General features: G+C 39.8%; 1 protein-coding gene across 2 annotated transcripts in view; it reads right to left on the reverse strand.

Moving 5' to 3' along the window:
- Window positions 1-9,641: 9,641 nt before the first annotated feature.
- Window positions 9,642-24,437, reverse strand: part of VSTM4 (V-set and transmembrane domain containing 4) — a 33,960-nt gene continuing 19,164 nt past the window's right edge. The window contains exons 6-8 of one of the 2 annotated variants that reach the window (XM_038181084.2): window positions 21,289-21,395; window positions 20,379-20,440; window positions 9,642-9,856 (exon numbers count right to left, since the gene is read on the reverse strand). In XM_038181084.2, the coding sequence (XP_038037012.1) occupies window positions 9,731-9,856; window positions 20,379-20,440; window positions 21,289-21,395 (295 nt within the window). In that variant the 3' untranslated portion in view covers window positions 9,642-9,730. Of the gene's footprint in view, window positions 9,857-11,349; window positions 20,137-20,378; window positions 20,441-21,288; window positions 21,396-24,437 lie in introns of those variants that run through there. The other variant, XM_038181085.2, reaches the window with a different exon arrangement.

The raw sequence follows: 24,437 nt of genomic DNA on the forward strand, positions 1-24,437 counted from the left end.
AACTCCTAGATGCCACGTTGATAGCAGTGCCTTCATCCAGCTCAGCTGTAAGCATGTTACAGCATAGTCTTTAGTTTCCTAATCTGATTTACTGTGTTTTTTTTTTCCCCCACAGTGATCTGACACAGCTGTTCAATGTATTCTTTCTTTCACTTCCCTTTCTACCTTCTTTCCTGTCATGATGCCATCTGGAATATCAGCAACATACATCAGGATTTACCTTCATAATGACTCTGCATAATAGAAGTGGGTATTTGTAGTATAAGAAGGTTGAGGCCATAATCTAATATATTTAAATGCCATTTATGTCTCTAGCTGAAATGAAGAAAGTATGAAAAATCAAGGTCTCTCTCATTTTTTGAGAATTTGAAGGAGCTATATTGGTGATAACTGCCCCTCTCCTCCCACCTTATGAGGAACTGCTGTATGCCAAAATCTTGGTGCTTAGAAACTTGTCAGTATTATTAGGATGAGTCTGGAGTAAAAAAAGATGAGTTTTTTACTAGTCTCCTCTAACTATAACAACTTTCTTCTTCCTGTAGGGTACTGCTTTGTTCACAACTTGTCTTCAAATTATGTTGCTGAATGAGCAAGGCTTCCTCTGGCAAATAGCTGCTTTCCTAACAGAGTGCTGAGACAGCCCCCCCACCCCCTATGCTCTGTCTAACCTCCATCAAGAGTGAGGTAATTGCCTGTGGAAAATGTAGTAATTAGAAGTTAGCTCATGATGCAGACACAAGGAAGGCTGCATTATGTCTACACCGATGACCTGGCTGGTTATCTTTCCTAACCTCCAAGTACCTGACTTGATGATTCAAATACCATCCTTGGTATTGGTGCTTGGCAAAACAGACCCTGAAACTAGGCCTAAACAAATCTTTTTTTTTTTTTTTTGCAATCAAAATAACCCTATGTTGCAAAGGTTGTTTGTGCCCGTCTTTCCTGAGAACTGGGGAAAGCTCAATTGCCATAGAATTCAACAAAATTAAGTACACTCCTTCTTTCCTCTTCCATCTCTCCATGTTCCTTAAAAATAAGCTGTGATTTGGCTACATAGCAGGATATGTACTCCTGTCAACTATGTATACTGCTTTGCTGAAACATCATCAAGATGATTAAGAGCCATGGAAAAAGCTCACTACCAATGCTTTCATTTTACCTAGTAGGCATCTTGATAGCTGGCTAATTACCTGTTCCTTTAGCATTTTCATGCAGCCTCTTTTTGCCAATAATTGATATTCACTTTTTTAGACCTGGCATTGGCGTCTACTTTGCTGTCTGGGTAGCAGCATTAATGGTTCCAGAGCTCTGGACACCAATCTTTCTTTGTCAGGTATGAGAAGAGACCACTCGAAGCTGTGGGTTAACTGTGCATGGATTTGACAGGCTTATCTCCTTGTGCTTTACATCAGTTCTCTTGTGCTTCTGAGAGAAAGACAAAGTGCATTACCTGTTGTTTTGGATTTCAGAACAAATCCAGAATGTGCATGTGAATGTCAGTCAGCAGGTTACGAATGAAAGTCTTCATGAGTTAAGGTTGTTTAGCAACAAGTCCTTTAAGAAGTAGTATATTTGAGACTTGCATCTATCTAGCACCTGGGCAAGTTCTTTGCTGCTTCACTCTTCAGAAATTTAGTCTGCTGAAAAAACTCTGAATTTTGGAGTATAGGTTCTGGGCCATCATCTCATGAGGCTGTTGGTATCTTCCAATTTATTGAGAAATTCTTTGTTTTTCCTCTATGTCCAGAGGACTTTTTCCAGTCATAAGTCATGGAAAGAAATGCATGCTGTGGGTACCAAAAGCACCACTCCTTGCTTGGCAGAGCTGAGGCACACATACCACAGCCATTTCCTAGCTTTGATGTAGCCAGCGTCTGTGTGACAGTGGTACAATGTCACCTGATCATTTTCCTGCAGGCATATGACATGAAGTAATAGTTAGAAGTTTCTAATATACAGTTGAACGATTGTCTGAAACCTATCCTTCTGCAAACACCTTCTTTTATATTTGTGCTGGGCTCCTGTGTATTTGGTAGATGATGAATGTACATTAAAGTCTGTCAGCTCTGCGTGTGGAGATAGCTTTCACTGACATGCAGACAAGGCCTGCTTTCTGTCTTATGATATGATACTGATTCTCTAATGGCTGCATGAGATATAGGGGAGGCAGGTCTAGAATATGCTTGAAAATTTAGCAGGTAGAGCAATTTCACAGCAAATGCTTTCAACATAACTCCATCACTACCATAAGTGGCACAATGCAAGCATCACCAGAGTGTTGTAATTATCTCGGAAGCAGCTTTTGCAGGGGGTAAGTAGTTCAGGGGGAGAATTACCCTTGAAAGAAATCCAATGCCATTAGGATAAGAAGTACAGAATTAAGGCATTAATTAAGGCAGAGTTTTAACTCTGCCCCATAGGGAAGCCAAGAAGAGAAATACGGCACAGCACAACTTTTATGTGACTTTAAAAAACAATTTAATTGGGGACAATAAACCCTAAAATGCCTTAATCACACTTCTTTGGTTATTGCACAGACCATGAGGTTTCCTTGTTTTGCAACAGAAGTCTTATAAATGCTACAGTGAGCATTAAATACTGTCTGATTTCTGTTGCTTTCTATTGACTAATAAACACTAGTGAAGCAATATTTGCAGAGCTGCCTATGCACTGCAAGGCCTTTGTCTGCTCATATAAAAAGAAATTGCTCAAACCTTTTTTTGAAAAATCCATGCAAACCAATCTGTAACTACAACAAAAAGTTCCCCATAACTGTCACCACGTGCTAGTGCTTCCAGGTCCTTTTCATGCATGGATCTCAGAGCTTGTTACAAGGGGAAATTGGTAAGCAGATCATCTTACTCAGGATCTCATATTTCTGTCACAAGGGAAGTATCTGAGAGCCTTACGAGCTAAAATCATTACCAGCAATATGCTAATGTCTTACGGGAACCTGTTATCCAGAACCAAGTAGGCTCCAGGAGTACATCAGGATCTTGGTAACCATCGGTAGTATTTGCTGCAATGAATACTGAGCAAATCGTGAGCGCTTACACAGCCATCTCTGGGTGAATGCAACAGGAATGTGGGAAGTTAACCCTGTTTCATGTCAGAAATTGTCTCCTTGTTCTGTTTGGACAGAAGGCTTTAAGGACTGTGTTTCTTCCTCCTACATCTGTTGCCTGGCCAGGTGGGACACGGAGGAATTATGCTTCCCTAGCCACTCCAGTTTTTGTGGGATGGGAGTGAGCACAGGGAATAAACTGCTGGAATGAGCAGTGAGAGTGCTCTGTAGACACTTGTGTGTTCAGTCCATTCCCTGTGGTCCCCTGACTGTGGAGGCCTCCAGTGGAAAAATAGTAGTAAGTTAAATTTCTGCCAGTGTCTGTGTTGAGACAAACACACTTAATTTACTTGCACTATGGGACTAACCAAAATAAAATACAAAATGTAGTCATTTACAGTGACATCTTTGGTTGTCACAGTTGCAGAGCACCAGATCTGGTAAGCAAGCAAAAGTGCTATCTATTGCAACAGTGGAACCATTTACGTTTTAAACAAGGGATGCCAGTAGTGTTGTTGAAATAACTAGAGCTGCTGCCACCCTACAAGTTAATTGTTTGGAAGGTGAAATCCTTATTTGCTCCAAAGGCTTTGTCTACCTAGCAAACTGCCCTCTGCCTGTAACCCAGTTTTTGTTGACTTTGGTTGTGTAAGGACTCAATTGCTGCCTTAAGGGATTTACCATCATGTGTTTTTCATGGTGGGTGTGAGACCCTGGGCAGCTTTTGGCTCTTCAGAGTCTGATTATGAGCTGAATATGTACTGTGTGTTTGGGCTGTATATTTACAGGCCCTTCCCTGTGGCAATGCTGGGACTATGATAAGTGGGAGGAGGCCCACTAGAAATCTACTCAAGCAGGTCTAATTGTACCAAATAGAACGGCTCAGTAGAGTGGAAAATAGTCCTCATATATCTACTCGAAGAAGATAATGACCTTTTAAATAACAGAAGCAATTTTATTTCAATACCCCAATTACTCCGAACTCTCAAATGTCAAAGTGCTGGGCACTTTCAAAATAACTTAATTTAGACATTTATAGCACTTAGACACTGCTAGTTTCTTATATAACCTAATTATGGGTTGTACAGGAAATTGCAAAGCATCCCAATTAATGTTATTTTTTATAGTGATACATAGAAGTGGCCTTTGCCATTTGCTGTTGTCATGTGCATGGTGATTTACTCATTTTGGCTTTTCAGCTAGTTTCCTGGCAGGACACAGCTCTTCTATTCTCTGCTCTTTGAGAACAAGCAAGGAGGAAGCAGAGGTAGAAATGTGTGTAGCTATGTTTTTCCCTGGGGGACTTGAAGGGCACATGTTCCAGAGACAATGGAGTGCCATTGCAAGGCAGGACTATTTAAGGGATAGAGTTGCCTTATAGAATAATAACAGCTGGCTAGCAACTTTGTTGATCCTCTCTGTTCTGAGTACTTAGGCCAGGATTCTCCATTTGCCTCTCTACCATGGGACTAGTACAGTGGAACAATGATTGTAAAGCTGCTTAACTGACTGCCTGAAAAACCTCTTCACAGACAGTGCTGTCCAATTTCCCTCCTAGTTCCTACACACAGAGAGCAGAATTGCAGGTGGAGGAAGTGTTGTAGTAACTCTGTGCAGTGTTCACCAGCTCCTGCTGCTTGTCTGCTTTTTATGGTAGAGGGCGAACGCGTGGCCAGTTACCATGTTTGAAACTGATAACTGTTGCCCATTCCCATTCCTCTTTTTTTTTTTTCCTTTTTTTTTTTTTTTTTTTTTTTTTTTTTTTTCCCACTCCCTGTGGTGTTCTAGTTCTTGGGCTGTGCTTCCCTCCAGTGTAAAAAGAAAACAGTTAGCAGTCAGAGAATTTCCTGGAGGCCTTATTTTTCCTGAGGATAATCCAAAAGTATCGATGTTTAATTTCTCAAGGAAAAATTTGGAGCTATGTACTGCATCTGCTGTCAACTGTGCCCAAATGCCATTCAGAGGAAGGCAAAAGCCCCCAAAGGTCGTCTTCTCATGGGGGATTCTCAATGTACAGAGCCATGATGTGCTGTTGTGTTCTCGTTCACTTCTTTATTGTGAAATATTACTGCTTGATTTTAACTTGACTTAACAACTCAAACAAAATCCAAGAAGGAAAGTTTGAGTTGAACTCAACAGCTTGTGTTCAAGAGGGCCACACAGAGCAGGCATGCAGGGAGGTGAGAAGTGCCTTTCCCCGGGGTTTTTCTCTAAACAGGCCCAGAACCCAGCTGAGCATGCACATGAACTCCAACTTCCCTGGTGGTAGGTGCAGGAGAGTTCCAGGCTCTGCACAACAGGGAGAAATGTGACTGCAGTGACTAGCTGCTAGCTACTGAAATGAAAACCCGAGCAGATACCAGCTGGAGGCTTTACAAGGGCTTCATTTCTGACTGGGGCAGTCAAAAACTGAAAAGCCTCTGAGGATTTTGCAAACTTCCCTGCAATGCTGGTAAGGAATGCCAGAGTTAACATAAAATGGCGGCAGGACTCTTGGCCTACCTACTGTTATTCAGTCAGAGCATGTTGCTTCAAAATTTAGCCTCCTAGCAGAAATACTGGAGTATGCAATAACTGCCAAATTCACTGAAAGGAGCTGAGGTAGCAAGAGAGAGGGGTTGTTTTGGAGCTATGGCATGTTTTGTGCAGGTGTTTCAGCAGGCTTTTTCCTTTGTGGCTTGTGCTCCGAATGGGATTTAGAAGCAAGCTCAGAACCTGACCTACCCATTGCCTGAATTTCCAGGGCATGGTGTGTTACTAAGCATTTCCTCTGGAATAATTTGGTTACTCATTTCAAGAAAAGTAGTGTCAGGAATCGTTTGTTCTTTATAAGAAGAAAGCCACACTCGGTGTCTTCAGTTCTTCAACTGGCATGCAGTCTTTCTATCTGCTTTACCTCACAACCAAGGTAAATAAAACTGAGACATACTAAGTGTTGAACAAAGCATACCAAATAAGAATATTTCAGATGTGCAAGAAAGTCCAAAGAGCAATTGTTTTCTGCTAGAATTTAGGATTTCTTATGTTTTCACCCTGACAAGTTAGACTGAAGCCCCAAACGATCTTTGCAACCTAGTATTGCTCACCAGAGGTGTTTTGGAGAAGTCCTAAAACACACAGACACACACAGACACACACACACAAGAACTTGATCTACATATCAAATAAAAAATAAGACCTCATCCGGTTTAGTCCTGCTATGGCCAAACCCTAGCTAAGGACACAAGTTGATTGAACTTCTTAATGAAGAGAACGCCACAATTAAGTTACAGTTATTCTAAACGAAATAATTTGCTTGTAATTACAGATATAGCATTCCTGCCACACCTACCAATTAGAAAGTTGTAATAAAGAGTGATAAAACACCCCTTCCCTGGGCTGCAGAATCAACCCCCACACAGCCTGCGACACTAATATGATTTACTCCTGTTTGCTGATGGAGGATTCTGGCAATAAAATTTAATGTGGAGGAACAAGGTGCATTTAACCAAAGCTGTAAACATCTCTAATTCTGTTTAAAGCTATAGGGTGCAGTACATTAACATTTAACAGTCTGACACTAAGTCGGTGTGAAGCTAATAGAGCTGTATTTGTTAAAATTTCAGCACTGGGCCATGTTTTACCAATGACAACAGAAGGAGTAACCAAAATTTTGTGACTCAGCAGATCCAGTTGTTACTAAATATAGTATTAAGAGTCTTCATGGGAGCTCCTATCATAAAAAAGCAGTGGACCACATTCAGCTCTGCTGCTGTTCTGCTATAGCCAGAGGGAGTCGGGCCAGAGTGAATTCTGCCTTGAGTTTCCTGCTAAAACGAGCTAAACCCAACTACATTTCTCCCACTAAAGCCTGTTATGCTTGGTGAAACTTTCTTCTCCGTATTCTTTCAAGTGAGTTGCTTTTAAACTTAAAGTTGTACAATTAATTTCAAGGGACAGGATGATGTTTTACTTTCTCCAACAATATGACCCTCCTTTCACTCGGATGGTCTGCTGCCTTTCAGGATTCTGTTGTCATCTGAAGTCAGTCACAAATGGAAAACTTTCTAAAATCTTGGGATTTTCTGCAGAATGAAAAAGTCAGTTACCATCTCCTTGGATTGTCTTTATGTCAAGTATGAGATGAAAACATGTCTTCGTATCATTCTCTAGCAAGCAATAAATCCTATAAAGACTGAGAGAACTTATCTCAGCAAAAAAGGTAATTTATTTAGATCAATTAACTATTATTATGGGGAATTAGATATGAAGCATAAACAAGAACATATAAAATATTAATACACAAAGAATGGTATTCATTAAAATAATGGCTATAAACATACAGTAGTGGACTTTTCTGAACAATGGGCATAATGGCCAGTTGTATGTAAAAGCAATGTTCATATTACCAAACTTTAAAAAGTTTTTACAACTAAATGATCAAATTATTAAGATGTTAGGGTTGTATTTTTAATTCCAAAGGAATTCCTAATAAGTTCTATACCTTTCTAAGCTCTTCCTTACAGCTGTCTACCTAAAAGATGCTGTTCTCTCTGAATGTTCAGTCAAACTGTGTCTGGTCCCTGAATGTTTGATGACTTTTTAGCACCAATTTTTTGGTCAATGAGTTTATGCCTCTTGCCAGCAAGAGCTCATCAGAGAATAAGGAAAGATATTATGCCATTTTGTTGGGTGATTAAATTCCTGGGGTAATGAGAAGGTGAAACAAACCCAAATATTTAAAATGCAAATAATTACTAGCAACAAACCTATTGATAGAAGCTGGCTTTAGTTTGGAAAGAACTGCTTTGATGAGGAGGTAGGGATGGAATTAGTACTGTACACAATGGCCAGCCTACCAAGCCTTTCTTGAATTCTTCTTTTATAGAAGAGGTTTTTAACTAGCGTGGAAGCAAATAACTACATTTTATATCTACCCACCCTGACTGCAAGTTAACTTTTTATATATGCCACATAATCTACACCTCCATTCAAGAAAAGTTAAAAAGCAGTTTATAGAGCTTTGCTTACTCTGGGGGAACCCTCCAAAAGGCAGGGGTGTGCTGTCCTTTTGTCATGTGTCCCCCTTCCTGCATTGCTACTGCTGCCCTCTGCTCTCGCGTGCTAATTGGGAGTAGCAACATGAGCGCTACTGTAAGTGTTCCTAGCTGTGCTCTGAGCCCTGGAATGAAGTTGCTGTATCACTAAATAGCTTGACCCGTGAAGGAGGAAGCTACTTGGATCACTTTGATTGAGATTTTCAAGATGCAAGGGCTGCAAGCACTGTTCCAAAATCCATGCTTATGCTGCTGAATCTGTGGCCTGTCAAGGGGCTCGGCACGTGCCAAACATCAGATCTTGAGGGCCTGATGGTGAGCTAAAGAGCCCATGCTTTTCTATCCCCATTAACTCTGTGGTTACTCAAGGGCTAAAGCTTTCCAAGGGCTGAAAGGCATTGGGTGTCCAATCCCTGACCTTGAGTGGAAATTGGGCATTGCAAATTTAGGAGCTTTAAAACCCCAATCCAGCTATCCTTCATGGCTGACATGCCTGGGATGCCAGAGAACATCCCGTTTTCATGAATGTGTATCGTAGGAAAAGGAAGAATCCCTTCTCAGTTAACAAGGGGGGAAGTGAGAGGAAGAGTATCTTGTGCTCTCACGGTAGACTCAGTTCCCTATCTCTCGAGCCCTGGCCTTTCCAAAGAACCAACTCCAAGATAAGTGAGCAGGGCATTACGGAGTCTGCTCTGTACTAAAGGAGATGCTCTGTGATTTTTCCTCCACATCACTTCACATCACAGCAGCTCACTAAGGTAAGCCACAGGAGGAATCTTTTGCAGGTTTAGGAGCACCAGTCTAGAGCAAAGCCAAAAACAGTGTCCCAGTTCTGTGGATGTCTCTTACTATCAAGTTTTTTCTATTCTCAACCAGAACTACAAAAAACCATAAAACCCTGGAAAATGTTCCCAAGCTATAAATATTATTCCTCAAATTGATATGGTTTAACTAGGAATGTTTCCATCGGATTATTTTGAAGTGTTTGATTTTAAGCTCTGAAGTAGGGCTTCACTAAAGGTACTGTAAGATGCAATGTCATTCAGAAAGAAAACATAGAAACCATACCTTTTGATAACTTTTTTTTTTTTTTGGGGGGGGGGGGGGTAGAAGGCAGAAAATGTAATTCTAGCTTTCCTTTTACTGTGGAAAAATAAGTGTTAGATTTACTGAATTATTATTTTTTGATGGGATAAACAGCAGCAGTTTGTTGAATTTCCTTGTGAATGGTCCTCATCTTAAGAAGCAGGCTAATGTGCATGGATCCTGCCACTAGTATTTCCACAGCTTGCTCAGATGTCCATGTTTGCAGCTGGACTTGTTGCATTAGTGTCAAAGAAAGAATAATGAATAGCATTGAAAATGCCCCAGGTAGAACTTAGTATCCTTCTAATTGGGGAAGGGGAGGGGCAAACACTATAGGGGTGGGGTGTCTCTGGATGTCACTTGTAGACCAGCTGCTTTTTCTATGATTGCTTTCAACTACATTTTGTATAAAAGACTCATAGAATTATAGAAGCACATGAACGGCAATAAAAAAATACGGACATTTGTATGATCTTTATAAATAAACAGCACAGCAAGAATTAAATAGAACACAGACAAAGGACATTTATACAGGCATGAACTGTTACAGCTTGTTCTCCTCAAACAGTATCTGTGCGTAGACTGTCGTACTGGGAATGCCTTTGGCTTCCTGAATTGGCTTCATAAGTTCAAGTTCAGCGTATGTTAAATTCTCCTCTGCAATTTTTGGCTAGGAAACAAACAACAAATTACAGTTATAATGTCATTATCGTTAAATGTAAAAGTCACTTCAAATATTCTATAGAATGGGGTGTGTTTCTTCTCTCACAAATGCTAGTTCTACTCTGCTGTTAGTAAGCTTACTCTGCGCCAGTTAGTTCAGATATGATGAAATAAAAATAATTTTTTAAAAGGAAACATTTTTTAAGGAAATAGGAGATAGGATTTTTAGCTTCACATCCAATTTCTCCTTGTTTCTTAAACACTGATTGCTTTAATTTGACAGTTCAAATAGTGCACGTTTGAAATATGTATATTAGCAACGTTTGGTCACTTTTATCTTACATTTCCCAATTTAATTTTAGCTATTCACAAATTCCACAATTTGAAATATATGTGCCAGATTTGCTTCCCAGTTACATCTTTAATCACTGACAGTCACAGTACCTCTCATTATGTTTCTTAACAGAAAAAGTGTGTTAATGTTCTGCATAAGGTGGTAAAAATGTGGTTTGAGTTGTTACTGTCATTCCAGTAGGATTTCTCCACTTTTGTAAATTGCTGTGGCTCTGTTGTCCTCAAGTTTAAGACTAAAATGGACTATTTAAAAATATATATTTTGGCTGATACAAAAATATCAGCCATGCAGTCTGTTGCAGTCACAAATTTCTACCTTATAGAAAAGTTTGCATTTCTAAGACCAAGAAAGGTTTTCTCAGTTGTAAATTGAAAACTAACTCAAAGTTTATAAACCAAGGTTTCCATATAGTGAAAAAAAAAAAAAAAAAAGAAAAGTATTTTCCAATGGCAAGTTTCCTTAGGTTTTATTTACTGCTATTTATTCCTTTCTGATTTAACATAAATGATTCCTGTTTCCTTGAAATCTGCTTGAATAATTATTGTATTGTCTTCTGGCTAAAAAGATAAACATCTAATATCCTCTGAAATCAGTCCCCGTGCTCCCCTGCTTCCTGTCTTTTGCACTTTTCTGGAATCCTTTCATTTTGCCTTGACAGTCGCTCACTCTCTACATTTCAGATTGTTTCCCTCTGGGTGGATCCTCTTACAGTTTTCCAGCATGAATTTAATCTTATTTCTTCTCTGTAGATCTGATCCTGAAATACTTTGTGCAGCTGCTCCTGCAAGGAGTATCACTGAAGTCAGCTGATTGTACATGTGAGTAAAGACCATCTGCAGGGCTCTGTGTCTGCAGGACTGTAATCTATGCATTGAATTCTTCACATTGTCTTCCCCACCTTGCATGGGTAGTCCTATTTGATCTCAGCTTCTGGTCCTCATTCACTACTAAATGCTCCACTGTTAACCACACAAAACTTCCTGTTTTTGTGGATTTTTCTGCTGTTATGATGTAAAAAGACTTCCTGTAGACTGCTACCTGATCTCATACACAACACAGAAAGAAAGTCACATTTATTTGTTCACATAATGGGAGTGAACTAAAACACATTTAGAAAGACATCCATACTCTCCTGGCTTTGAGTTAAAAAAAAAAAAAAAAAAAAAAAAAAAAAGTTAGAGAAAATCTGTCAGCTACTCTGATTAATTATTTTTTAACATCTCTCTTCTTTATAGCTTGAAAGTATCTAGGCATTTGTTTTTGCCTTTTTTTCATATGTTAAAGATTCCTTTTAAGACTTCAAAGCTATATCTACCTGTCTTTCCAGTATGCCAGCTAAATGCAGAAACTAAGTTGATGCTGGATATTGCAATAAAACCAGCAAATACTGAAGATTTTATTCTCAGTGTGGGATAACAGATCTAGCCTCTATTTGAAGGTAATGGGAGTTTTGCTACTGACTTTAGTGGGAGTCATCTCAGCCCCTGAACATAATGATATGATGCACAAAAAAAAGCATCTTAAAAACATATCTGATAAAACTTTCCAAACAAGCTATTGATTACTGCCAAAGTAAAACTCCACATCTTCTAGGACTGACCCAGTACACCTTTTGAAGTAGAACTATTTTCATTGTTCCATAGAAATCAGTTGCTCAGGGCATGCTAAATCTGTATATGCTTTCCTCTTTGCTGTTTAATTGCATTTCATATTATGTTTCCATTTAGAAAATGTCACGTCCTAAAATAGCCACCTCAACGCCCAGCTCATGTAAATTTTAGAACTAAGATTTATGAAATCATATTGGCCAGGTGTTTTATTGTGTTAACTCAAAATTGCATTGTTTTCCAGTGTAGATTATCTCTTTATTCTTACTTTATTCTATTTATGTTTGGATATGAAAAATAACACTAGATTCCCCAAAACAGGTCATTGGGCAGTAGTGGCTGATGTGTTGTTTTCATACATTTTTATGATGTTCCTATAGTAAACATAATTTAATAAAACCAAAACACACTAAATAAATAATTGCATCTAGAAAAGCAATAAAACCAAATAAAATTAGTACTTTCATAAGTGGAAAAGGTACTTCAATTACTGCTACAAGCAACAGCACACCATAAAATGTGTAGAATAATTTCCCTTATGCATATTTCTAGTATGTAATAATTTGATTGAAAATATGAGGAAACACACAGGAGGTTCAAAATTGTGAAGGGTATACAGTTTTCAGCGAAGGATGTGTAATAACAGTGCATGGAAGCCAACAGTACTATAAAGTACGTATGGTAGCCAGGCTTGTTTTTCATGCACTTTTCTGTACTTCATTTATCAACCATATGTTTAATTTAATTTTGATAGTTTGTTTGTCCAAAACCAATTTTTTTTTGAACAGGCAGGGAAAGAAAACTAATTCTATGATTTCATCTCTCATTTGGATTGGATACCATTTTGGCAATGTCAGCCTGGAATCCTGCCACCACCTCCTTTTTAGAACAACAGGATGACTTTAATAACTGATCTTACAGGTGGGACTGATATTAGGACAGAAGAGGAAGAGACAGCAAATGACTGGTTGTTCGCCTCTTTCTTTCCATCCCAGCTCTTCATCTAGGGGGTCATTGGGATTTCTATGGCTACAATGTCCTTTCCTGAAAAATTACATCATTGTTCTTAAATTATATTGAAATGATTTCTTCAAATAGAGTTATTTTCCAAAGTGACATTTCTAGATGTAGACTTTTATCATGTGCATCTGTTTTCATCTTGTCTTGGGATCATACCCTTTGAAGAAACACAAATTAGAAAGAGTCATCATTTTCCAGTGTATCTTCTGGCAAATGCAAAATGATTCTTCTTCCAGATCTCTTCCAGTTTAATTTTAGTTTATTCCAGTCACAGGGCTTCCCTTGGGCAACTATGTGAAATAATTCAGTTATAGGAACATTTTCTCAAAAAACAATCTGCAAAGTCTATCACGTGAATATCTAAAAGAAACTTAAGTGTGTGTATACTCAGTTTTGTTTTTATTGGGCTTGTCCAGTGTATAAATGTGTTAGAAAAGACCTGGAAGGGCTGGGATTTTAATGAAAATTACTCTGATTTTTATGTCATAATTATCAGGAATGTCAATTTTGCTCTTTCTTGGCTTAGCTGGGTTGTTTCTTGGCAGCATCAAGGATATTTACTGTGAGAACTGTCAGACTGAAAGTTTTGAAGTTTTAACTAAAACCACTTTTATCCAAATTTGTAAATAGCTATAGATAAAACAAGCAAATAATAACCTCATAATTTTAACTTGTCTGGAAAAACAACTGCTGCCAGCTTTCACTCATGGATTGGTGTAGTCTTGCTCTTTCATGACCTCAACAGTTATTGTGAAAATGACAAAATAAATGTGAGTTTCTAATTTAAAAAAAAATAATAATAATCCCCTGATTCTAGCTTACCATCAAAATTAAGCAGACAAGGGCTCGCTTGCCTGTTCACTTCAGTCTTAAATACTTAATCCACTACTGCTGCAGATATTTGCCTTGGAATTCAGTGTCTATATGATTGTATGTGATGGAGATGTTTGGGATATGATTCAGAATGACTTTAATTATGGATGAGAGTAAGAAAATTACGCTTATATACCAAATTGACTTGTCACTTTTAAATTTTTGGGGTTTAACAGGCATGTTTCAAGAAAGTTCCAGTCAAGAGTTTAACAATTCAGTAACTCAGAATTCCTGCAGAAACATTAAAAATGAAACCCTACCCTCACTGCCAGGTCCTGTGCTTGTGGGTGAATGGATTAGATCAAACGTCGCCAATTAGGCATGTTTGCTGCTCTGAGTGCCATTACAGGGGAAATTGTCACCTATGGGCTAGCCACACTGCTGTTGGGCACATGCTGGAAAGGTATGGATTCAAGAGGTGGTGATGAGGTTTGTTTGATGAAGTCTCCAGCACAATTGCTTTTCTTCAGGTTACACCACAGCCCTGTGCAGTGACACAACGTAGGTCTCTCTTAGCAACAACTTGCTGCAACTATCATTTTTCCTCTCCCTTTCTTTTGCATAATCCCAAATCAGAGTTTGGACCTTTTCCGTTTCATATTTGAGAGACTCTGTGCTTTGCATTCATCCTCTGTATAGAGGTCCCCAGGGAAAGCACTGATACTGTCCCTATGGCACAGCTCAGGAGCACCCTGTGTCACTGCCTGAGCACAGAGAAATCAGACCGTGCCCAGGCAGCACTCTGCAGGCCCAAGGGGGTGGGCTCAGGCATGGGGGCAGACCGTTGATGCTCTCTGTGTGAATGTCCAGATGGGAGAGAACTGTGTGCTGCCTAAGGAACAGGGGCTAGCTTTGGAAGAGAGGGACTTCAAAATGACTTCTGCAGACTTTCGCAAAAAAATGAAGCTAGATCTGCAAGATGAATTATTCCTCAGAAATGCAACTGCTGGCTAGTAAGAGCTCTGGAATATCAAGAGAGCCATTGTGCTCTCTGTGCCAAGGCTGAGAAATATGACATTGGAAAATCATGGAGTAGGAAGTATGATTTTTGGTGGCACTATCAGTCAAAAAAAAGGACATTTTCTTTCCACTAAGATGTCTGGTTTTTAATACCCAGAAGAGGCTTCACCACTGGAAACAATGTCTATGTCAATTTGTGAAACCTCTTTCAGCACTGCATCTAAATTTTGCTTCTAAATCCCACAGAAGTTACGATAACAACGTCGGGGACAAAGACAAAGGTGATTCTCTAAGTCCCATTGAATCATTTTATTTTAAAGAAACAGAATCCCTTAAATGGCTGGTAGTGTTTATACGGAGTTAGTCAGTCCGTCTTTCTTCATTAACAGAATTAAATGTACCTGGCAGAAGTTTGTCCAGCCTGTTTTAACAGCTTTTGCAGAATAGTCCCTTTGCTAATGCTTTATTCCTTTTACAGCTGCAGAATTACTACTAGATTCTGAACCAAACCAACATTGCTGGAAATCAGGATTATTTCTCTTTATCCTTCAGAAGGGTTCAAGGACTTTAGTTTTCTAGTGAGACACATTTTTTACTCCAAAGGTGTTATTGCACAAAAATCATCTGCTGTGGGACTTTGTAAATACACAATTCTTGGCACAATTCAAGCAAGAGCTTTTCTGTATTTACACAAACTGTTCCTTCTTGGGGCTGAAGATAGAAATGCAGGATCTGAATGTGAAAGCAGGCATAACTCAGAAGTTTTGAATATATTATATTCTGAGTTTCAACTTGAATGTGTAAATGATATTCATGAAGAAACGTTCCTATGGACTTCTCACATCCTAATGAAAGACTGATAAAAAATGATTATTTATCTGACAGAGAAAAGAATTATGTGGACTGGATGAAAATATTCAAGAATCATGGGGAGTCGAGAAAAAAAAGTTCAGTTCTTCCTTGCATATCATATGTACAATGTTACTTGAAGTCTGTGGAGATCAATAATGCCTTGAGAAATTGAGAACTTAAATCACAGATTGTTACATATCGTGGAGAAAATAACTCTTCTAACAGAGGGTGGCATAGCTTTTAATTTAAAATCATGCAGGCGAAAAGGAGACCTGATTGTTCTCAGAAGTGAAATATATGAGGTTACTGAATAGTATTTCACTCTTTGTTTTTCTTAAGGAAAGGGCCAATGGTACCTGCATGTTAAGACTATTCAGGAATTCTACTAGTCATGCAAAAAGCTGATTAGAAAACCTTTCCTAGTGAGCTTGGTGAATAGGTATAAGACTGGCTTGAATGATGTAGTACTTAATTGTAAGATGAAAAAGAGATCATTCACTTGCACATCCAGACCCTTCCTCAAAGGGTCTCCAAGTCACTGGTTCTGATACACAGTGGGTCTGGTTGCTTATTTGTACTCCTGAAACCTAAAAGTCAAAATGATTTTTCAGATGAAGGAAACTTCAGCTTCTGGGCAGCTCTAGGAGCACCTTTCTTCATTGCTTGCTTTGGGAGTATACACTGATGTAGAACAATGAGCTAAATGTGAACTAAGCTTAATTTTGCTGAATTCATGCAGAAGAGACCAAATCATATCTTTCTTACTTCCAAAAGTGTTAAACACCCATCAAGTTCCTGCTAAAAACAACACCCTTCTGCCTCAAAGACACAGCAGAAGCAGGACAGCTGTGCTTTGGTTGAATGCTTGCAGATCCCAGGCTTTGACACACTTTTCTGCTGAGTAAGCACTTCCAGTGCAGGGACTGTCCTAACATGCACTGGCTGGCACTCAGCACATTGTCAGCACTTAGCCTATAATGACAAATAAGGATGGGATTTTTCAAAGCTAGGGTGGGTGGGGAAGAGAGAAAGAGAGAGAGAAAAGAAAAAGTCAGAGTGTTCCATTTCTGATACATCTGTAAAAGCTGGGAATCCAGATCTCTGAGCTGTCACCAAAATGACTTCCAGAAGTTTCCCTCAATCTTAGATAACCATAAGCCCTTCCCATTTCTCAAGTAGCTTTTACATAATCATCATCAAAAGAAAATCTCAGCAATCATGTAGGACCAGGTCTCCAGTGATCCAATCCATGCTGAAACAAACAATGCTGTCTGTGCTGCATTAGCTGTGGGTAGTGGGATGTTTCTCAGAATTAGCTCCAATATGGTCTCTGGAAAACCACTGCTCCAGAAGTCACACAGGACCAATGCATATTCTGTGCTGCATAATAGGAGAACCCAGATACACTCTGGTAAAGAGATTTGTCAATGCAGGAGCTGCAGAAGGCAAATCCTACATACTGTGTCCCTTACGTTTACAACACATTCAAAGAACTAGACCCAAGGGGATCATTTATAATATGGGATGCATTTATCTCATTTCAAAGTGGAATGATTATCTGACTTGGCAGAGGCTGCATAAGTCAGTGGCAGAATCAAGAAGATTCCCTGTATCCTGCCTTATCTGTGCAGGTAGTCTTTCCCTTAAAGTTTAATGTGAAGATGATGAAGTCAACAAAAATTTTGCATACGTAAAGATTGCAGAATTTGGTCTAACTTGGAATCAAATTCTTTCCACTAGCTCCACACAAGGTCTTCTAAAAGTTTGGTGATGCAAACCTTCATGAAGACACTGAAACCTAATCATTTAGATGTTCTGCACCTGAAACTCTTGGACTATGACAACGAATCTCTAGGAGGCAATGAAAGGCTTACCAGAAAATTCATTTGAGGAAGTATAAGATTTGTCTCTACCAATTCAAAGGGCTAAGTACTTAAGGCTGTAGTGGAACAGCCCTTAGAGAGACAGATTTGTGGGCCCCTAGAATTTTCGTCTTCCTAATGACTCTCTGTGCTTCTTACATGCTGTAAAAACCATCCCTTTTTGCATTTCAGCATCTCTATTTCCTTTGATCTGTACACATTTCTCATTGATGCTAATAGAGAATGACACTGATGGGGAATATTTTTGCAACAAGGGGAGCATAGAATTCTTGTTCTGGCTAAAGCAAAAGCAATATGACATAAGCAGAGTTTTTAAAAGACTTTACTCAAGGCTGTGCAATTGAACATGATATTAGGCTTTCACTTTTTTTTTTTTTTTAATTTTCATTGAGATTATGTCCATATTTTACCCAGGTTATTGTATTCTTGTAAAATTATACTGCAATCCACTCTAGCATGTTAACAACAAAAGAAATTCTCTAGCTTATTATAAACATCTTTCAAGAAACCAGAAGCACATGTCCTCTGGAAATAATTTTGCTGGTATTTAGGTTATTACAAAAATTTTCCCAAAACACTGGAATTATTTTGTAATGTTCCCTTATACTCAAGCTTGTTTGCTTAGGCTTTCTAGAATATTCTCCTAGTGTGGTATCTTCTTTCGATTGCAATGGGAAGCTGAAGAAGAAGTCCAGATACTCAGCAATTTGAGTCTGGCTTTCCAAGGGCTATTACCTTACCTAGCAACTATGTGCCATCTGTGAAAAAAAAAACTAGCGCAGACAACAACTTTGAAATAATTGCAGTTGAAAGGAAAAAATCTCTTACCCTGCAGAAATTTGGCAGGGTGGCGATAACATTTTTTCTTGCCCCAAAGCAGACTGAAAATTTTAAATCTGAGAATTTTTTGTGAATTAAGAAAATCAGGAGACCTGTGCTGAAACCAACAAAATGTTCCATTTTGATGAATTTGAATTCTGTAATTATTTCCATTTCATATCTTTGTTGAAACTTTTTTTTTAACTTCAGCTAGTTTAGGTTTCTCACTAAAAGAGAATTTAAAAAGAGAAAAGATTTTTTTTTCCCTGAGAATACTAAAACATGACGGTTTAAACAAATGGGTTGTAGAGAGAGGCAAGAGGAACACAAATGGGAAACAGCTCAGGGCAGTGTCCTGCTCAGCTTCTGAATATGCCTTATGGACTGCCTTGGGTTTAGTTTTCTGCCTTTTAAGTACCACTAGGTGAGTTTGGGTCTTGAAAATGCCTTGTACAATATTTGCTGGATTATTTTTCAGCTAAAAGCTAACTCTCGTCCATAGATTGTGTGTTTTCTGCAGACTGCGATATCTTTTCATGTGCACTCTGAGGTAACATGTAAAAGGGAAAAGAGGCACACATGGAAGCAGCTGCCAGCCTCGAGTCCGACAGCAAGGCACTAACACTGAGTCTGCTGGCAGCACACAGGTGCTCAGTCATGCTAGGGAAAACAAAGCAGATTTCAGGGTTTGAGAAGGGTTTATTGCTGCTCTCCTCCAAAGACCTTGAACCTTGTCTGGGGTCCCATGGTGGGAAGGCAAGAGTAAATAGCTATTTGTGGCCCCCATCCCTGGATTTATTCCAGAAAGAAAAAGCATCTGGAAACAGATTTACCTCAAGTTCAGTGTGTGTTGATGTGCTTTATTGACCTGCAGGCAGAGTCTGAGTGCTTTAACTGATGAGAGCTTTTTCTAGGAGGGCTGAAGGTTAGTGGATACCTGGAATAGCCACATGCTGGGACACAGTGGCTAACACAGGTTTTGTTTTCATGGGCTTTTAAAACTCTACCTCTTCCTTTACTGATACCTTACCAGTACAAGGAGGCTGACCAAGGCACAACCCTTTTGTGACCAGGGGAAGAGGTGGGCAGTGTGCCCGAGAAGCAGTGTCACGCAAGATTTAAGCTGAGCAGGAGCCACCTGGCACCGCTCCCAGGTACCCTGGGCTGTACCATGTTAAAAGAGCAGAGAACATTTGCCAGCAATTGGTGGGAGGGTTCCCAATTCCAGTCCTCATCTGAAAGTGAAGCCATCACAGAGGCATTTGTGTTATTCACATCACCTAACTTTAGAGAGCTGCCTTTCACTCAGGTGCTGAAGTTAGGGGGTTAGTCACCCTGGGCTCTGCATTGCCAACAAACAGAGAGCAGATCCCCCCAAAAGGCAACGAGGAGCATCTGGTCAGGCTCCTCTCTGACTCACCTCTGCTTATTGACTGCACAGGGAGCCATGCAAGCCAGCCTCGTTATAGTGCAGCTGAAGTTAGTTGGTATAAAGCAGTCTCTGTTACCCCAGATGTCTTGGCCAGGTACTGCTTTGTTACTAAAGCAGAGAAACATCTGCCCATCTATCTGATCTGTCTGGCAAATACCCACAGGCTTGGAGTTTTGGTTTGTTTTTTAACAAAAACTCGTATCCAACAGAAACTGCATCCAAGTTTTTCTTTTCTTTCATACAAGCTCTATGCATATATTCATTCCTGCAACTTCAGCTGTTGCTGACTTACACCACTGTGGGGCAGAATCAGGACCCTGTTTTTGACTTGAAATGTCTCAAAAGCAGTGTGACAGTGTGGTTGTGATTCTACCAGTAACGGATGTTTTTTTTTCCGAAGCACCAGCTCCCAGCAGCATGTGAGAATCAATAGCAGGTTTCGTTTAAGAGCAGGCTAAATTTGTAGACACAGTGACTGCAAGAAAGCTGAAAAACATAATCCACTGTAACCTAATGCTCTAAATGAAAAGGGCCAAGACAACTTATCACTTTAAGAAGTATTACTTTATAAAAAAAAAAAAAAAAAAAAAAAAAAAACAAACAGCAAAAAAAAAAGTTGTGTAATTTTTATGCCAATTTATAGCTTCTGAACCTGGAGTTCTGGCAACATTACAGCAATTATATTGAGAGAGAAGAATATGAAGAAAATGTCATTGAAAATTACTTACCAGGATCAATTTTCTTTGAGGTTTCAAGAGCTTGGGCTTAGGAAAATTATTGGCTATTGGAGCTGTGGAAATAAATATTAAGGGGTCATTTCATGTTATTATAATTCACTGTCATTTTTAGCATGTGCATTAGCAATTTATAAATGACAGATTTATAGCAGATTGGGAGTAAATAAATACATGTAGTTACACTTTTATAAAAGCTTAACTGTATTTCAGATAACTTGCTTTACAATGAAGCATAGGGCTTATGAATCGGAAAAAATCGTAAGATTAAAGAATCTGATATATAAATCATGCTGTTTTGTGCAGAAGCCAGAGACCAAAGACACGTCTTGAGGACTGGTCACTTGTGATCTAATGCATGGAAAACTTTCAGCTCCTTTCCTTCCCCTCTGCCATTGGGTTAGCACTGGTGGCAGTGCTCAGAAAGCACACCCAAGTCTTTGTGTGACCGACCCCAGAGGTAACCCCAAACCCTCTTTGAAAATGAGATCCCCAAAGGGTTGATCTTTATCTGCTTGTCTTGCTTGATCTATGAAATGCACCCCCATTTTTTAAGAGTGCGTTGTGCTGGCTTCCCTCACCAGTTTATCCCCAAAGTGAGAGTTCATCTTGCCTAACTCTGATCCTCAATATGAGTGTGAACGTTGTGGCAGAGGTCCTGCTCTCCTCTCTGTTACAGGGAGCTGAGGCCTCTGGTTTAGACGCGGTGATGACCCTGCCATACCTAAGGCTGTGGGGATGCAGGCCTGGTCCCAGCAGCAGGCACTGGGCATGTTTTCCCCCACAGATGCATTGCCCACAAGCGGGATGGGTGCAGAGTGCCAAGGCCTGACATCCCATGCACTGCTTTCCCTCCATGGTTGTACCTGGGGTTTGAAATACCCCTGCCTCTCTGTTTTCATACCTTTTGCTGGGATGGCAGGCGGCTGCTCCACTTTCTCTTTCTTCTTCTTTACCTTCTTGGGCTGCAGAGGGGACATGCTTGTCACGCTGGTTACGGTCTCCCCTGAGCTGCAATGCAGAGACCCGTGTGTGAGGGACAGGTGAGGGCAACGCAGGGAAAGATGCTTTGTCCCAGTGAGTTCATGCAAGCAGACACATCACCTTCCGCTTGTGAGAGCTACTGCCCAACAACTTGGATTTTGACATGGGGCTATGCTAAAAAACCTGTGACAGGGGGCTGAAAATGCTCTGGGTCCTGCATTTCTTCAATCACACAGCCTAGCTGAGAAAATCAGGAGCCTGATCTTTCCTGACACAGAAAAAGCAAAGTGACCTTAAAGCCGGGTTTACACATTTCATCGCAGCTATTTCTTAAAAACATGCATGATCCTGCTGCTGTCCCCAGTCTGTGCTTGCACCTTTTTGTTGGCTAGGACCAGGGCCATGGGTGGGCTGGAATAAGATCACACAGGCAGCTCATGGCAAAACAAAATCTTAGGGGCTAATCCTGGCTGATTGGTCAGCAGGACAGGAGAGTGTGCAGCATGCCTTGAGGTAGCTCGTCCTTCAGATGGCTGACAAAGCTATATCTGAAAAAGGCAGCTTTTTACAGGAGGTGCAGTGTGTAACATGTGCTGCAGTCTCATAACTCCAGCAATTTGCATGTTCCGGTACATCCATGCTGAGAAAGCAGTGGTAGATGTGAGGGAAGAGTACAACAGTTTATTATAAATAGGGTCCTAAAAGAGGGCTTCTGTATCTGGACTTATTATAGCTCATCATCGTGTAGCAACTGTTCTGTTATGCTTTGATTCATTTTGTTTTACCCTTAGCATGTCTCAAGTCTGAAGCAGTATAACCTGCTCTGAACATTTAGGGGCTCAGATATGCAGTCAGGTTGCAGAGACTTGACCTTGTCACCATGTCAGCTGTGCCGACTGTGCAGGTGCTCCTCGCTTGCAACTAACGTGAAGTAAGAATATATTGGCTTAACTGGGAGCAAAAGGAATCTTATCTTACAGCTGGGGTGGGAGGAGAGCATATAGGGGTCAGTTAAATGATGGGGGGGGATGGAAAGCAGTAGTTGTTGGGTGCACCTGATATGGGCTGGCCCTGAGAAGGGCTCAGAGTGGCTGAGGGAATCATCCTGGGGAGCTGCACCATGTAGTGGGACCCAGCTGGGGGCTCTGTGGTAATAACACTGGTGACATTGTATTCTCTGAATTTTAAATCATTTGTCCCGAGATGCTGTTCCTCTCTAGGTTCTTTTGTATAAAGAAACATTCTCTTTTCATTAATAGAATTAAATATTCAAATTGAGCCAAAGTCTCGATGAAAGTTAAGATTTCTCAGCTATTGCCTACACAAGAATAGCAAAATAGGAGCCATTATCATTTTACACAGCTGTAAATCCAAACAAATGCCACTAGCATTGGTGAAATCACTCTGAATTTACACTTGAGTAGATTAAAAAAAAAACTCTGTTTTGCTGATTATGCTAAATTCTGTTCCTTGTATTCAGCTGAAGACATAGGTTTGCAGCCAAACTTCTAAAAAAGTGTTTAAGAGGTAAAATATTTTCATGATTTATAAATAAATCACATCAATTATGTAAACTGAGGGTTGCATTAAAGTGATTTTAAAGTGTGCCTGCACAATTGTGAAACTCTCCCACAACAACCATTTGTTTCTATATTAAAATCATAATGTTAAATCATTTAAAACTACCAGGAAATGAAACTGTCCTGTCTAGCTCCATCACTCAAACACAGCAAACTGCAAAGGACAGAGAAAAGGGAAAGGAGGTGATTTTTATAAAATGTTTTTGGTCATTAAGACAGATATGTAGCTTAAAGATATTATTGTTCTGATATTGTTACTTAGGTACAAATTATGAAAAGGCTTAGTGTTAGTTCATTGCATTTTTTTTTTTTTTTGTACTGCTTTGCCACTGAAAAAGTGAAGCTACAGAACACTCTATTTGTGGCTTATGCTTTTCTTTCAAGTGCCAGACCTATACAGGGTTAACTGATTCTGGGAGATAAAATAACTGTACTTGCTGTCTCCAAACTGAGCTCCTCAAACCAAACAAGGAGGCTCAGAAATGACTCCTTGGCTCTGAAACACTGTCTCTTTGTGAGCTTGTCTTGTTCTGGGTTGAGGAAGAATGTTACGTTTTTATCTGCAGCTCCTCCTCCAGTCTCCTGGCTCCTATTCTAACAGTGTCACGTTGTGCCTTTCTTGAAGGATCTGATGAGTTTTGAGAGAGCGAGAAAAAGACAGGAGTTTGGGGAAAAGGAAGCCTGTGGAAGGTGTCTGACAACCAAGGCAATTTTCCCTGGAGGTAGTGGCTGCTCTTTCAGGAGCACACAGTCCCAAGAGCGGGCAAAGTGCTACAATTTGGGCATTACCATCCTTACCAGAGTCAATGATGTGGGACTCTTCCTGTGGTTGTCTAGGTCAGCTATTCCCTCTTGTCAAGGATCTGTGGGTTGGGGTGACAAAAGTGCAAGTCGCTTGGGAGCTGTGTTGGTATTTTCCAAATGGGGCACTGTGTAAGAAGGTACCTGGGGTGAGCTGGATGCCTGGTTCTGGTTCAGTCTGGCAGAACTTGTTCCTACACTGTCAGAGTGGTGGTGTGGGACCAAGGCATTGGGACAGGCAGCTTTGTGAAGTGAGTGCTTTTTTCACCTCAAATTATTTTTCTCCAGAAAAGCAGTCACCAAAGGACTGGAGTGTTCAGGCCAAAACAAACAAAAGACAGGAAAAAGAAAAAAAAGTCCTGTTTTCAAAGCTACATCTCCCGTGGGTTTCTGGATCTGAAAACTGACAAAACGATCTAATAATAAGGCAGATAATAAAAAAGAAGATATTTAAAGGAAAGAAACCCACAGAAAAGAAAATTAAGTGGTTTGGAAAACCCATAATGGCTGTACTTTTTATTTAGTTATTTATTTTTAGAAACGGGTTTTGGTTAACTCATTTTCCCCTTTATTTGTTGTTGGTCAATCAGTGAACCAAAACCCAAACATTTGTTTCATGTTGTTTTACTCAGGCACTTTCTTTTCTACCAAGGCCATTTTGTGAGACCCGGGGCAAATCACTTAGTAA

Source organism: Anas platyrhynchos, chromosome 6 (assembly GCF_047663525.1).
Source record: "Anas platyrhynchos isolate ZD024472 breed Pekin duck chromosome 6, IASCAAS_PekinDuck_T2T, whole genome shotgun sequence".
NCBI lineage: Eukaryota > Metazoa > Chordata > Aves > Anseriformes > Anatidae > Anas > Anas platyrhynchos.